At 35.2% G+C, this 14,658-nt stretch overlaps 1 protein-coding gene across 9 annotated transcripts in view; it reads left to right on the top strand.

Moving 5' to 3' along the window:
• Positions 1 to 14,658, top strand: part of LOC123556943 (tripartite motif-containing protein 2-like) — a 79,934-nt gene that overhangs the window by 59,213 nt on the left and 6,063 nt on the right. For 8 of the 9 annotated variants that reach the window (XM_045348046.2, XM_045348049.2, XM_045348048.2 and 5 more), the window contains 3 exons: positions 7,527 to 7,824; positions 11,718 to 11,798; positions 13,846 to 14,063. In XM_045348046.2, coding sequence (XP_045203981.1) covers positions 7,551 to 7,824; positions 11,718 to 11,798; positions 13,846 to 14,063 — 573 coding nt within the window. In that variant the 5' untranslated portion in view covers positions 7,527 to 7,550. The remainder of the gene's footprint in view (positions 1 to 7,526; positions 7,825 to 11,717; positions 11,799 to 13,845; positions 14,064 to 14,658) is intronic. The other variant, XM_053543266.1, reaches the window with a different exon arrangement.

Genomic DNA, 14,658 nt, shown 5'->3' with positions numbered 1-14,658 from the left:
ATGCCGAACTTTCTTGTCGTGAAATTGCACGTCATATGTGCTGTTCTCACCTGACAGTCATGAAATGGGCTAGGAGATATGATCAGACAGGGTCTATGATTAATAGACCGCGCATAGGTCATGAAAAAGTGACGTCGATATTGTATAAAAAAAGTAAAGAGGTGTATATTAAGTGGTAACTTTTCAATGATGCCCAGTATATATATAATGTTTATTTTGGCAAAGTTATAACTTTCTTGCAGTTAAATTGCCTTTGAATAGTGATACTTCACCTGAAAATGGGCTGTCTACAATATTTTACACCTGTTTAAATAATTCTGATGATAAATCTTTGGAGAACAAGTTGAATATAAAAGAAAATTATCTTTTTGTCTTACGTGAAAGGTAATTTGATTGAATTTTTTAACAATTTGATTGATGATCGAAGATAAATAGTGATCATTTTACTCACATGTCATAAATATACACTGCCAGGTGCATTTTGTACAAAACATCCTGCAAAACAATCAATTAATGATTTAATAATTATTTTTTTTTATAGAAGAATCAAGCACCGTTGTTCAAGAGCAGTAAATGTTGTTGCCAGGTTTTAGAAACAGCCAGTGCATGACCTCCCTGATCTCTTTTACACACTTTCTTATCTCATTTACCTATTCTGATCTGTTGTACACCCCTTTTGATCTCATGAGCACCCATTCTGATCTCTTTTACACTCCTTTTGATCAAATGAATACCCTTCTGATCTCATGACACACCTTCTAATCCCTTGAACCTTTACTTTTTAACTCGACTATTCGAAGAATAGTCTAGCTATTCTACTCACCCTGGCGTCGGCGTCGGCGTCGGCGTCGGCGTCACACCTTGGTTAAGTTTTTGCATGCACGTACATACAGCCATCAATTAAAGGCATATAGCTTTGAAACTTATTTTTTCTTTTTCTAGGTCAATTACCAACCTCTCTGGGTCAAGTCCCATAACTCTGACATGTATTTTGAGCAAATTATGCCCCCTTTTGGACTTAGAAAATTTTGGTTAAAGTTTTACATGCAAGTTACTATCTCCAAAACTAATGCAGATATTGATTTGAAACTTCACATGTGTCTTCGGGGTTATTAAACTAGTTGATAGCAGCAAGTCCCATAACTCTGACTTTCATTTTGGCCAAATTATGCCCCCTTTTGGACTTAGAAAATTCTGGTTAAAGTTTTGCATGCAAGTACATACAGCTATTTCTAAAAGGCATATAGATTTGAAACTTATTTTTTCTTTTTCTAGATCAATTACCAACCTCACTGGGTCAAGACCCATAACTCTGACATGTATTTTGAGCAAATTATGCCCCCTTTTGGACTTAGAAAATTTTGGTTAAAGTATTACATGCAAGTTACTATCTCCAAAACTAATGCAGATATTGATTTGAAACTTCATATGTGTCTTCGGGGTTATAAATCTAGTTGATAGCAGCAAGTCCCATAACTCTGACCTTCATTTTGGCCAAATTATGCCCCCTTTTGGACTTAGAAAATTCTGGTTAAATTTTTGCATGCAAGTACATACAGCTATTTCTAAAAGGCATATAGATTTGAAACTAATTTTTTCTTTTTCTAGATCAATTACCAACCTCACTGGGTCAAGTCCCATAACTCTGACATGTTTTTTGAGCAAATTATGCCCCCTTTTAGACTTAAAAATTTTGGTTAAAGTTTTACATGCAAGTTATTATCTCTAAAACTAATGCAGATATTGATTTGAAACTTCACATGTGTCTTCGGGGTTATAAAACTAGTTGATAGCAGCAAGTCCCATAACTCTGACCTTCATTTTGGCCAAATTATGTCCCCTTTTGGACTTTGAAAATTCTGGTTAAAGTTTTACATGCAAGTTTCTATCTCCAAAACTAATGCAGATATTGAATTGAAACTTCACATGTGCCTTCGGGGTTATAAAACTAGTTGATAGCAGCAAGTCCCATAACTGATATGCATTTTGGTCAAATTATTCCCCCTTTTGAACTTAAAACTCTTTTGGTATTTAACCTTTTTGGGTAATATTTTCCTGCTTCTGGGACAATATTTCGAATAGTCGAGCTTGGCTGTCTTACGGACAGCTCTTGTTGATCTAACAAGCACCTTTTTTATACCCCCACCAAACATGTTTGGGTGGGGGGGGGCTATATAGAAGGCAGTTTTGTCTTGTCGCATTGCGTCCCGTCGCGAAATCTATTATCTCAGTTATACCTACATGGATTTGATTCAAACTTAAAATAGATGTTCCACCTTATCACCCACATCATGTGACACAAGGTGCATAACTCTGACACCAACTTTTCATGAATTATGCCCCCTTTTACTTAGAATTTAAGGTTAATTTTGATGCATTTTCACTATATCTGGATTTGATTCAAACTTAAAATAGATGTTCCAGCTCATCACCCACATCATGTGACACAAGGTGCATAACTCTGACACTAATTTTTCATGAATTATGCCCCCTTTTACTTAGAATTTAAGGTTAATTTTGATGCATTTTCTCTATATATCATTCTGATTGGCTTAGAGCCAAAGGGAATTTTTTTTTAACTTAGTACTGAGTCACTTTCGCTTAAATTCCAGGAATTAGTCTATTTTTAGAAATTCTATTTTTAGATTTTCAGTATTTTAGGTATTTTTCTAACTTTTTTATTATTAGTCCTATGTATAAAGTAAAGACATTTTTCTGTGTTAACATGTGTGGTAAGACACTTTTTTTGTATTCATTTTTAGTGTATCTCTAATATTAGAGATTTTTATATTTACCCAATCCCTCATCCTGGGCACATATACTAGTATTACTTATATGTGCTGTGGAAGCCCAAGAGCAAGTACTCCAAAGACGAGTAAAAAACAATTTTTACGTTTTATATCATTCTAAGTATTTTTAAAATTTCTTATGGTTGCCATTCTGTGACAAGACGTTATGGCAGGGGTATAAGTCACTCCTGTGACAGTTCTAGTTTGATCACTTGTACCTCTTCCTTTTGATCTCATGAACACCTTTTTTGATCTCTTGAATCTTTACCTTTTGATCTCATGAACACCTTTTTGATGCAGTGAACACCCCTTCTGATCTCTGATATCTTTTATGCTTGTCTTTAAAACCCTTTCTGTTACACATTGACCCATCTTGAGTGCAATTGTTGTTTGCAAAGCTTCTAAGTAAAGAAAAACTAAATTTCCTTGAAGTATGGGTAATAGTGCTCTGACATGCAAAAGGTAAATTATAAGTAATTAAGATCTTGTTGGAAATTTTGTCCTGGTGATTAAAGTATGTGACATATCATGAATATATTTTATAATGAATTTTATCACTAGCCCAGTTTTGTGTTAACAACATGCTGACACCAAGATTATTTCAAGATTAACAAAAACCAACTGAAGTTTAAAGTTTATCGGTATTATTTACTTTAAAAAATAAAACGGCAGGTGTCTTGCTAAAAAAGGATTTCAACGTAAAAGGTATAGAGTGAAAAATACAGCCAAACAAAACTTTTGACTGCCCGGTTATTTGTATTGTTAATTCTCTTATTGTTGGCATGTCAGAATTTTGCTTTCTGACGAGATAGGGTGTCTTGTGAAAAACTTTGTGTGAGGTTAAATTTTGTTCAAGTTGGCCATTGATCATTGTTGACATGTTAAAACCATGTTGGATACAGGCATCTTGTAGATATATTGACTCTCTTCATGGCCTAATGCAAGCTGTGATTTAATCTTCAAGTGTTTTTAGTGATGATAATTAAATATGTCAGTTATGTATACTAGATGTGGACAGTAAAAAGGTGCAGTTGTGCATAAAATTTCTGATATTGTGCAACAAAAATAAAAAAGGATCATTGCATCAGATGGTAGCCTATACAATCGAAAGCTGGATTAGTATTCATATATTGGTAACTCATGGAAAAGAAACTTTTGTTGTTTTGAATGAGATGTGCAAATAAGGCATAAAGTATATTTAATTGCATTGTATGTGGTAACAGTTTGCTAAGGTACACAATTTACCTCCCTTTAATGTTTCTTTGTCAAGTTGATCCCTGTAGATTTCTTATTACCTCCCTTTGATGTTTATTTGCCAAGGTAATCTCTTATTTCCTCCCCTTAATAGATATTTCTTTGTAATGTTTATTCTAGATTATCCCCCTTTAATAGATGTTAATTTTGTCACTTTAAAAGAATCTGGTGGCTTTTTGCAAAAAAAAAACAAAAAAACATCACTGGCAGAAATGCTATCCTGACAGGGCAAAAAAGAATATTCCCAACTGTGATAATATAGTTAATATGATATTGAAATTCTAGTAAAAGTGAAGCAGCAATATATATGGTTAATGTGTGTGTGTGTATATATTGCAAGTCTTGAACCAGAACGAATGTGTAGTACAATTTGGGTCTGTATTTAAAGCAGCATCAAAATTAATTTAATGGGTGAGTTGATTTGAAGTGGAATATGCACCCTTTTTATATGCCCAAAAGGACGTATTACGTTATGATGCTGGTGTCCGTCTGTTTGTCTGTCCGTTAGCAATTTTGTATCCGCTCTGTAACTCTTGAACTCCTTGAAAGATTTCGAAGAAACTTGACACAAATGTTCACCACAATGAGACGAAGTGCAGAGCGTATGTTTCAGATGGTTGCTACAAGATCAAGGTCACACTTAGGGGTCAAAGGTCATTCCTTCAGGCGTATATTGCTCTGCATTGCGGTGCTCTTGTTTTTAGATGGTGACAGTGGTATGTCTGGTGATTTGTTTGTATAAAATCTCTCTCTCTCTCTCTCTCTCTCTCTCTCTCTCTCTCTCTATATATATATATATATATATATATATAAGATTGTTATCATTTCCATGCCCATCAACTTTTAACCTTATTGTAAATCTGCCTCAAACATAATGAAAATCACTGCAATAAAAAAAGGTTATCTGTAATATTTCATGCATAAAATTGTACATTTTAGTTTAGCTCTATAAACCAACAGTAATAAAGATTATAATCTTAGCTGTCATCTGTCACTTTGTTTTTATTGCCCGGGAATCGCAAAGTTATTTTAAATATTCTTAACCTAGCCCGCCCTGTTAGCTCAGCAGGTTGAGCACTGTGAAAGCTATGAATCAAGTTATTGGGAGTTTGATCCCTGGATGTGTCATTACATTCTCTGTAACAGTTTGATAGAAGACAGTGTTACCGAGTCATTTCTCCTCCTTCGTGAAGAACAAGTTTGTACATGGTACAGTCAGGAATATTTGTTAGGTTAACTGATCCTCATTCCATAGCTGAAATATTGTTGAAAACAGACATTAACCTCATCCAATAAATGTCTTTGAATACCTCAGGGACTGATGGAAGCTGGTATGTCCCATACAAGAATAACCTCGGTTTACTTACACCTATAATTTGACTCTTTATTAACTGGCACCACTGAAGAACAGACTTCTTCTTAAATAATATGCTGTAATTGCCTGACAAAAAAATTTATATAATAAGTATCTATCATATTTTTGATTACCTCCCTTTAGCGATGTGTACATGATATTATATGAAAGTGTTTGTTTTATCTGATAACTCATGAATGGTTTTAGGCTGAATAAGAAATTAAATTATAAAACTTATTTGATGAAGGAGGTCATTCACTTTTAAAGAGATAAAACTTGCAGATAACTTGGTACAGGTCGCACAAGGTGTGCATTTTGAGCCATTTTTGCCTAAAAATTTAGTGTCCTGAAACCGCAGTTTTACTTGTTTTTATCATAATAATAATCATAGATACAAAGGAATCGGCAGATGATGGAGAGCTAAGTATATGCAATACATCTGTGCTGACCTTAATCCAAAGTTCCAGCTTTGTCCTCAGTAGACCTCATGAAATGGGGCCCCTGAAACAAAATCTATTATGATGATGGTGTAGAAAGAATAACACTTCCCTATCAAAACACACAGTGTTATTGTACCCTCCGACAACAAAGTTGTAAGGGTGGGTATACTGGTTTCAGGTTGTCTGTCCGTCCGTCTGTCTGTCTGTCCGTAGACACAATCTTGTGCGCACCATCTCTCGTCATCCCCTTGACACAATTTAATGAAACTTCACACAAGTGATCAGTAACAACAGTAGTTGTGCATGGGGCATGTGAGGTTCTTTCAAAAAAAAAATTGCAGAGTTATGGGACTTTGTCTTTTGTTACTATACTATATACATAGACACAATCTTGTGCGCACCATCTCTCCTCATCCACTTGACACGGTTTAATGAAACTTCACACAGGTGATCAGTAACAACAGTAGTTGTGCATGGGGCATGTTAGGTTCTTTCAGAAAAAAAATTTGCAGAGTTATGGGACTTTGTTTTTTGTTACTAAACTATATACATAGACACAATCTTGTACACACCATCTCTCCTCATCCCCTTGACACAATTTAATGAAACTTCACACAAGTGATCAGTAACAACAGTAGTTGTGCATGGGGCATGTTAGGTTCTTTCAACTACAAAAAATGCAGAGTTATGGGACTTTGTTTCTTGTTAACATACTATGTACATACAGTCTGCATATGCAGTCTTGTGCGCGCCTAAACCTTGCACACAATTTAATGAAACTTCACACAAGTGATCAGTACCAACCCTAGTTGTGCATGGTGCATATTACGTTCTTTTAGATAAATATTCTGCATAGTTATAGGACTTTGTTTGTTGTTACTATACTGTATACATACAGTCCACATAATTATGCAATCTTGTGTGCGTCAAATTGTAAAGTACTGTGTCAGTGCATGCAGGGGGTACATTCATCACCTTTAGTGACAGCTCTAGTTACTGATTGAAAAGGTACAAAATGCATCAAAAAGGTAATGACTAATATGAAAATTGGGTGTTTTAGAGACTTGTATATCATTATACATCTAATGTGTCATAAAATAGTTGACAAACAAAATAATATGCTTTAAGTGTTCCCTGATTTGTGAGTGAATGGTTTGTATGTGTAATCACCCAGAAAATTTTTGCCTTATTCCATCATAAAAACTTACGGTTAAATTATGGGAAAGTGTGCCTAATGGGTCTTAATGAATGCTTAACCATTTAAAAGATTTCAATCTCGGACAATTTAGTAGCAATGACTCAAAAAACAGGAGCCAAGTAATGGCGTGCTTGAATCTTGCTACCTCCCTAAATGGTTGAATTTGTTTTGATTGGAATGTAAATTAGTTTTATTGAAAGGCTGCATCTTTCATTGATCACAAAACGTTCAGCTTTTAAATGATATTCTGACAATAGGAATAACAATAAAAAGAGAAAAAAATGTATGTGTGTGATGTAGAGCAGGTGATTTTGATTTATAGAACACTCAGACTCTTTCAGTGAATATGCAGTATTAACTCGGGGGTGTCGTTGGTTCGATCCCCGGCCTGTCATACCAAAGACGTGAAAATGGTAGCAGTAGCACCCTTGCTTAAAAACATTGGTAAGCACAACAAAAATAATAACTGTAAAAATATGATATATTTTCAGGTGCCGTATTGCGACACGGAAGACATGGATTTGCAGAACAACCTCAACAACAATCTTGCAGTCTTACCCCACCTTGAACATCAACTGTTGAATTGTGGGATATGTCACAGAAGCTATAACAACCCGAAAGTATTGCCGTGTCTGCATTCATTCTGTGAACAGTGTTTGTATGATTACATTCCCGCTGAGAGTTTGTCAGTATCGTGTCCTGTGTGTCGGCAGCAGTCTATTTTACCACTAGATGGTGTCAGTGCCCTACAGGCCAACATCTTTATTACCAGTCTCATGGATGTTGTAGGTTAGTAAAGGGAGGTGATTACACTATATAATGTATTAAAGGGAAGTAATTACATTAAAAAATAATAAACAAAGAGGTAAATAATATGCACTGAGTGCTAGCAGCAATTTTACTCATGTTTGTTTCATTACCCACCAGGTCCACTTCATCGTTACCCATCTGATGGATATTGCAGTTAAGTAAAGGTAGATAATTATACTAAAACAGTTAAGAGCAGGTAATTTTACTAAACTGAGCAAGGGTGGTAATTATGTCCAGTATTTTAGCACAGTCAATGGTACTGCAGGTCAGCAGCTTTATCACCAGTCTCATGGATGTTTTAAGGGGAGATAATTACACAATTCAATATAGCCAGGGTCAGGTAATGATCTGTGAAAAGGGAGGTTATTAAGTCTTGTGTGTAATTGTGTTGATAGATGGAGTAAGTGCCCTCAAGGCCAAAAAAATCTTTATCATCAGTAGCTAAGTAAGGGGAGGTTATCACAATAAATAATACAGTTAACAGCAGGTTTAATACATTACAAAATATGAAAAAGGGAGGTAATTACGTTTTATTGTTGGCATCATTCAATTTTACCAGTAGATGGTTTATTACCAGTTGTGTGGAAGTAGAATATAGGCAAGGAGGGACAAATATGCAGCTTAAATTGCTAAAGACCTAGCCATAGACTGGTAATTGTGACCTGTATGTCTGTCATATGAACGTTGTTCTGGCTGTGGGCACAGCTGATGACTTGTGATGGCATCAGGTGTTATTATAACCCCCACAAACAAAGTTTGGGGGATTATATAGGAGCGAGCTTGTTGGTCAGTCCGTTGGTTTTCATGGTTTCCGTACAATAACTCATGAAAGGCTTGACAGATTTTAATAAATTTTGATACACAGGTGTAACATCATAAAATACAGGTCCAGTTCGACTTTGCCTACAAACCACCATTTTTCGACATAGTTATGGCCCCTTTCCAACTTAAAATTTGCCGAACTTATGGTTTCCGGACAATAACTGATGAAAGGCTTGACAGATTAAAAATGATTTTTGGTACACAGGTGTAAAATCATAAAGTACAGATCAAGTTCAACTTTGGCTATAAACCACCAATTTTTTACATAGTTATTCGCCCTTTCCAACTTAAAATTTGCCAAACTCGTTTACGGACAATAACTCATGAAAGGCTTGACAGATTTAAATAAATTCTGGTACACAGGACTGGTGTAACTTCATAAAATACAGTTCAATTTTGACTTTGCCTACAAACCACCATTTTTATACGCCCAAAGGGACGTATTATCTTATACTCCCGTTTTCCCTCTGTCTGTCCGTTAGCAATTTCGTGTCCGCTCTGTAACTCTTGAACCCCTTGAAAGATTTCGAAGAAACTTGACATAAATGTTCACCACATCGAGACTACATGCAGAGTGCATGTTTTGGATGGCTCACTTCAAGGTCAAGGTCACACTTAGTGGTCGAAGGTCATATGAGTTTTTTCGAGTCCGTTCTGTAACTTTTGAACTGCTTAAAGGATTTAAAAGAAACTTGGCACAAATATTCACCACATCAAGATGATTTGCAGAGCACATGTTTCGGATGGCTGGCTTCAAGGTCAAGGTCACACTTAGGCATCAAAGGTCATATGACTTTGTTGCGTGTGTATATTGCTCTGCATTCCAGTGCTCTTGTTTTTTTTTGGCAGATCTCCATTTTGTTCACTTACAGTAATTTTGTTTTTTGAATTACTTCCTTTTTATGATACTATAAATAGCCTTTTTTGTAACCCGTAGGGTTCAAAAACCCGAGACCACTTTATGGTACAATACCTCCAATTTTTAGGTGTATTTTGACATATCTGTACCTGGTTAGGATTTTTTTGTGGACGTCGAATTTTTTTTTTCTATGGACTTTGATTTGATTCTTTTTTATTTCTTCCTATCCTTTGGGCTTCAACAGTCAAATTTTGCTCCCATCCTCCTCTGATATAACCCTTTAGGCGTATATTGCCTCGCTTGGCTGAGCTCTTGTTTAACGTAGTTATGGGCCCTTTCCAACTTAAAATTTGCCAAACTAATGGTTTCCAAACTCATGAAAGGGTTGACAGATTTAAATAAATTTTTATACACAGGTGTAACATCATCAAATATAGGACAAGTTTGACTGACATTGGCTTACTTCTGTGACAAGGCCGTATTGTGGGGGTATAATTCGTCACTCCTGTGACAGTTCTAGTTTTTAGCTTGACTGTACGAAGTATAAGGAGAGCTATCCTACTCAACCCGGTGTCGGCGTCTTTCCGCGTCCCCACCTTGTTTAAAGTTTTTTAACACTTTCTCTTTTTTCATCATATCTCTGTATTTACTTGATGGATTTGATTCAGACTTAAAATAGTTATTTCTTATCATTACCCACATCATCTGACATAAGGGCCATAACTATTGCACCAATATTTTTTTATTTATCCCCCCTTTACACTTAGATTTTCAGGTTAAAGTTTTGATGCACTTTCACTCTATCTCTGTTATTACCGAATGGATTTGATTCAAACTGAAAACAGTTCTTCATCATCACCAGCCACACCATATGACAAAAGGTGTATTACTCTGGCACAAATGTTTCATGAATTATTCCCCCTTTTTACTTAGAATTTCAGGTTAAAGTTTTGATGCACCATCACTCTATCTCTGTTATTACTGAATGGATTTGATTCAAACTTAAAATAGTATTTCAACATCACCACTCACATCATATGACACAAGGGGCATAACTCTGGCACATTTTTTTCATGAATTATTCCCCCTTTTACTTAGAATTTCAGGTTAAGGGTTTGATGCACTTTCACTCTGTCTCTGTTATTACTGGATGGATTTGATTCAAACTTTAAATAGTTGATCAACATCACCACTCACATCATATGACACATGGTGCATAACTCTGGCACATTTTTTTCATGAATTATTCCCCCTTTTACTTAGAATTTCAGGTTAAGGGTTTGATGCACTTTCACTCTGTCTCTGTTATTACTGGATGGATTTGATTCAAACTTAAAATAGTTGTTCAGCATCATCACCCACATCATATGACACGAGATGCATAACTGTGGCACAAATTTTCATGAATTTTTCCCCCCTTTTACTTAGAATTTTAGGTTAATTTTGATGCATTTTCACTATATCTCAGTTATTATGAAATGCATTTGATTCAAACTTGAAGTAGTTGTTCCACATCATCACCCACACCATATGATATAACATGCATAACTCACCAATACAAATGTATTTAATGAATTATGCCCCTTTTTGCTTAGAATATACTTATATTGTGTTTTGATACACTTTATCTTTACCTCTCTTATTACTTAACATTTTTGACATAGACTCGGGCTATTGTGCATCTTCATCCACCATTGGAGTCATTAAACACTCCAGTGACAGCTCCAGTTTCCTCAGATGTGCCCAGTTTCACTATCCAGCATCGAAATAGTCGAGCAGGCTGTCTCCTGTGACAGCTCTTGTTTTGCTACAGAATGGCTAAACAATCATATTGCTTAACTCATACTGTGTGCAGAATCATAAAAACATGAATAATCAGAATAAAAACTGCATTTGTCATGTTCATTTGTGTAAGGTTGTTCTTGTTTTGAAAGATTTTTATTTCATCAAACATTTTATTCATTATCTTGAGCAGACAACATAATATTTTGAGCCAATATGAACATAATAATTGGAGGGCCCCTTAAGTATATGTTATATTGGGTGCTCAGATTGGTTCAAGATAATATTAAGTTGAATGTTTCAAGATAATTTTACTCTGAAGGTTTATTGCATGCCCTAAACAATAAAGCATATGACTGTTCATGGATTTAATTAAAGTAACAGAGAAAATTTAACTTTTATTTATTAGGGAACCTGCTAGGGGGCTTGTGTCAATCCAAACCATCAAAACAGGGACATTTCTGGACTAGGTGTTTGCCTGATCAAAAAGGTGTGTTCCAGCAAACATAAGTTTGGCATAAAATTTTATCTTTTTATAAAGCAAAACTTCTGTCTACCTAGTGTGGCAAAAAAACTTTTTTTCTAGTGAGATATAAATTTATCTTATTCTAGTTAGGCATGAACTTTCTTAGATAATTTTAGGGACTGCATGAAGAATGTATCATTTTTACCTGTTTGAAGTGTAGACATCTTCTTGTGGCACAACTTGCATATCATCTCTCTTATAGTCATCGCATACTAAGTTGCATGAAATTCATTTTGTATTGTATTCTCATTCTGTTTATGTTCATTTTAATGCAATTATTAGCTGTCACATATGAGCCACGCCATGGGAAAACCAACATAGTGGCTTTGCGACCAGCATGAATCCAGACCAGCCTGGGCATCCGCACAGTCTGTTCAGGATTCATGCTGTTCGTTTTCAAAGCCTATTGGAATTAGAGAAACTGTTAGTGAACAGCATGGATCCTGACCAGACTGCACGGATGCGCAGCCTGGTCTGGATCCATGCTGGTCGCAAACCCACTATGTTGGTTTTCTCATGGCGTGGCTCATATTTTTTTAATATGATTCATTGAAAATCATTTGCTGGTTCCTGACCAAAGCCTAGGGCCCTAATACTGGACACTGTTTTATGTCTGAAATTTAGACTATTTAGTCTATATGATCCGTTTCTATATGTACAATAATACAAATTTCTACTCATTATTTGCATTTTTTGTCACATTGATGTCATAACGGATATGACGTCATTTGTTTATTTTTGAAAAAGACATAAAAGTCTAAACTGGTACAGAATGTGTTTTCTTGGTTATTTTTGATCTGCTCAATATAATTTCAGCATTGTAGGTTTACTTTTAAGTTACGGTGTATTGAATGTTTGGTGTTCACATGTTTAAAGGTGTAAAGGTCTAAATTTCAGGCTAAACATTATATAAATATTGCATTCCTGAGAGGGTGATATGAAAAATGTTCACCACGAGATATATGAATATCGACCGAGGCGCCAGCCGAGGTCTATATTCATATTTCGAGGGATGAACATTTTTTATATCACCCTCTCAGGAATGCAATATTTATTTTATTATACCGAAATGACATTAAAGGTCAAACATTTACTGTAAAATCAACATAATGATTTAAATGATTTATCTAACGTTAAAAATGAGTTACCAAAACATGGAGACTGAATTAAGGAGTGCTTACTTGTTAGCACTCGGGTGACAACTCTTCTGTGTAATAAGACATTTTTGATAGATTTAGTCGAGACGTTTGCATATCGCTGAATCCTATGTTTATGCGCATAATTATTTCAACATTGTGACACACTGCTGAAATCGCTAGCAGTAACATTCGAAAAACGGCGATAACTATATTATTTCTAAACGAAACATATATGTGTGAGCACTTATTTTCTTAGTTAGATCATTTCCAATCTCATGGAAATAGTTTCGATTCAATATTTGATAAAAAGTTGTTTTCGAAATTTTTGGCACGTAGAACAAATCATTAATAAAAGAAAAATCGGCCGGGTTCGCAAATGAAAGAAATTTAATCCTAAATTATAAAAGCACATCTTCTGAAAAGTTAACGTCTCAGTCTTTTACTCAGTGCAAAAGTATCAATCACTCAACGGGAGATATGAAAAAATAATATCACATGCGCAGAAAAACAAAATAGCGCTTTTGCGCAGGTGATATGAAATTATGTATCATATCACATGCGCAGAAACTGAAAATAACGATTTTGCGCATGAGATATAAAATTACTGGGGAATATGATATATTATTCAAGTTAAACTAATGGGAAATTTGCATTGGATATTTATGTGAGGTATAATAATGATAAATACCGACATTTTCATTTGTGTTTGTTCTGAAGCCTTTTAATATTACCAAAATATTCTTAGCTGGTTCAGTGTTCTTGGACTGATCTTTGTGTATCAGATCAGATAGACAGGCTGATTTCATACAATGTAACATAAGAGCCATACTGGAATAATGATTCATTTACATACTTACTGTTTTATGTTCTAGGAACAGAGACATGTGGTGTTTGTGGTACGGAGAGTGCAAGACTCTGTATCCGATGTTCAACCTGTGACAAGAGTTTATGCGAGACGTGTGCACAGCAGCATAGAGACGATGACAATCTGAGTACACATGAACTAGTCAGTATTCCAGTGTGTTCCGCTTCCTCCGAGAGTGAGGAATCTACTCTAGTCTGTCCAAACCATGATGGCAACTCTTTACAGGTATAGTTAGATTAACTTTACCGGAATGGTTCAGTTTTTGATTTTTATATACAGTGTCTAAGGTGTAAACTTGAATTTGGGGATCAGTTTCAATGTCCTGCCTTACTATTAGTCAATTTCAAATTTATATATAGAGTCAGCCAGTATGATGCTTGATTTTTGAGACTGTTGTCCATTCTCAGCCCCTGTATTCTGACATGTTCTTACTACTCCAAAATTTAGGAGTCAATGTATATATTAGAACCATGATACAAGCTCTACAGGTGAGGTTGAAGGGAGGTAATCACAGTCCATCTTCATGTTACTTTTTTATGAATTCGTGGATTTCAACTTTTGAACATTGAATGAATGGGAATTTTACTTGTGCATTGGGATTAAATTTCATAGATTGACTAAACCACGAAATCCACGAAATTAGCCCCCCCCCCCCCCCCCCACGTATATTAATGATTTCACAGTAAGTTAAAACCACAAGTGTAACTGTTTAAAATCTTACGAAAATGGAGACTGAAAATATAATTTCATTTAACTTTTTACATCTGTGTGCTCTATATTCTCTGAAAATTCAAAAGTTGAAACAACATACATCTTTCTA

Source organism: Mercenaria mercenaria, chromosome 5, assembly GCF_021730395.1.
Source record: "Mercenaria mercenaria strain notata chromosome 5, MADL_Memer_1, whole genome shotgun sequence".
Lineage (NCBI taxonomy): Eukaryota > Metazoa > Mollusca > Bivalvia > Venerida > Veneridae > Mercenaria > Mercenaria mercenaria.
Note: the sequence above shows the minus strand (reverse complement) of the source record. Positions and strands in the feature narration are given on the sequence as shown.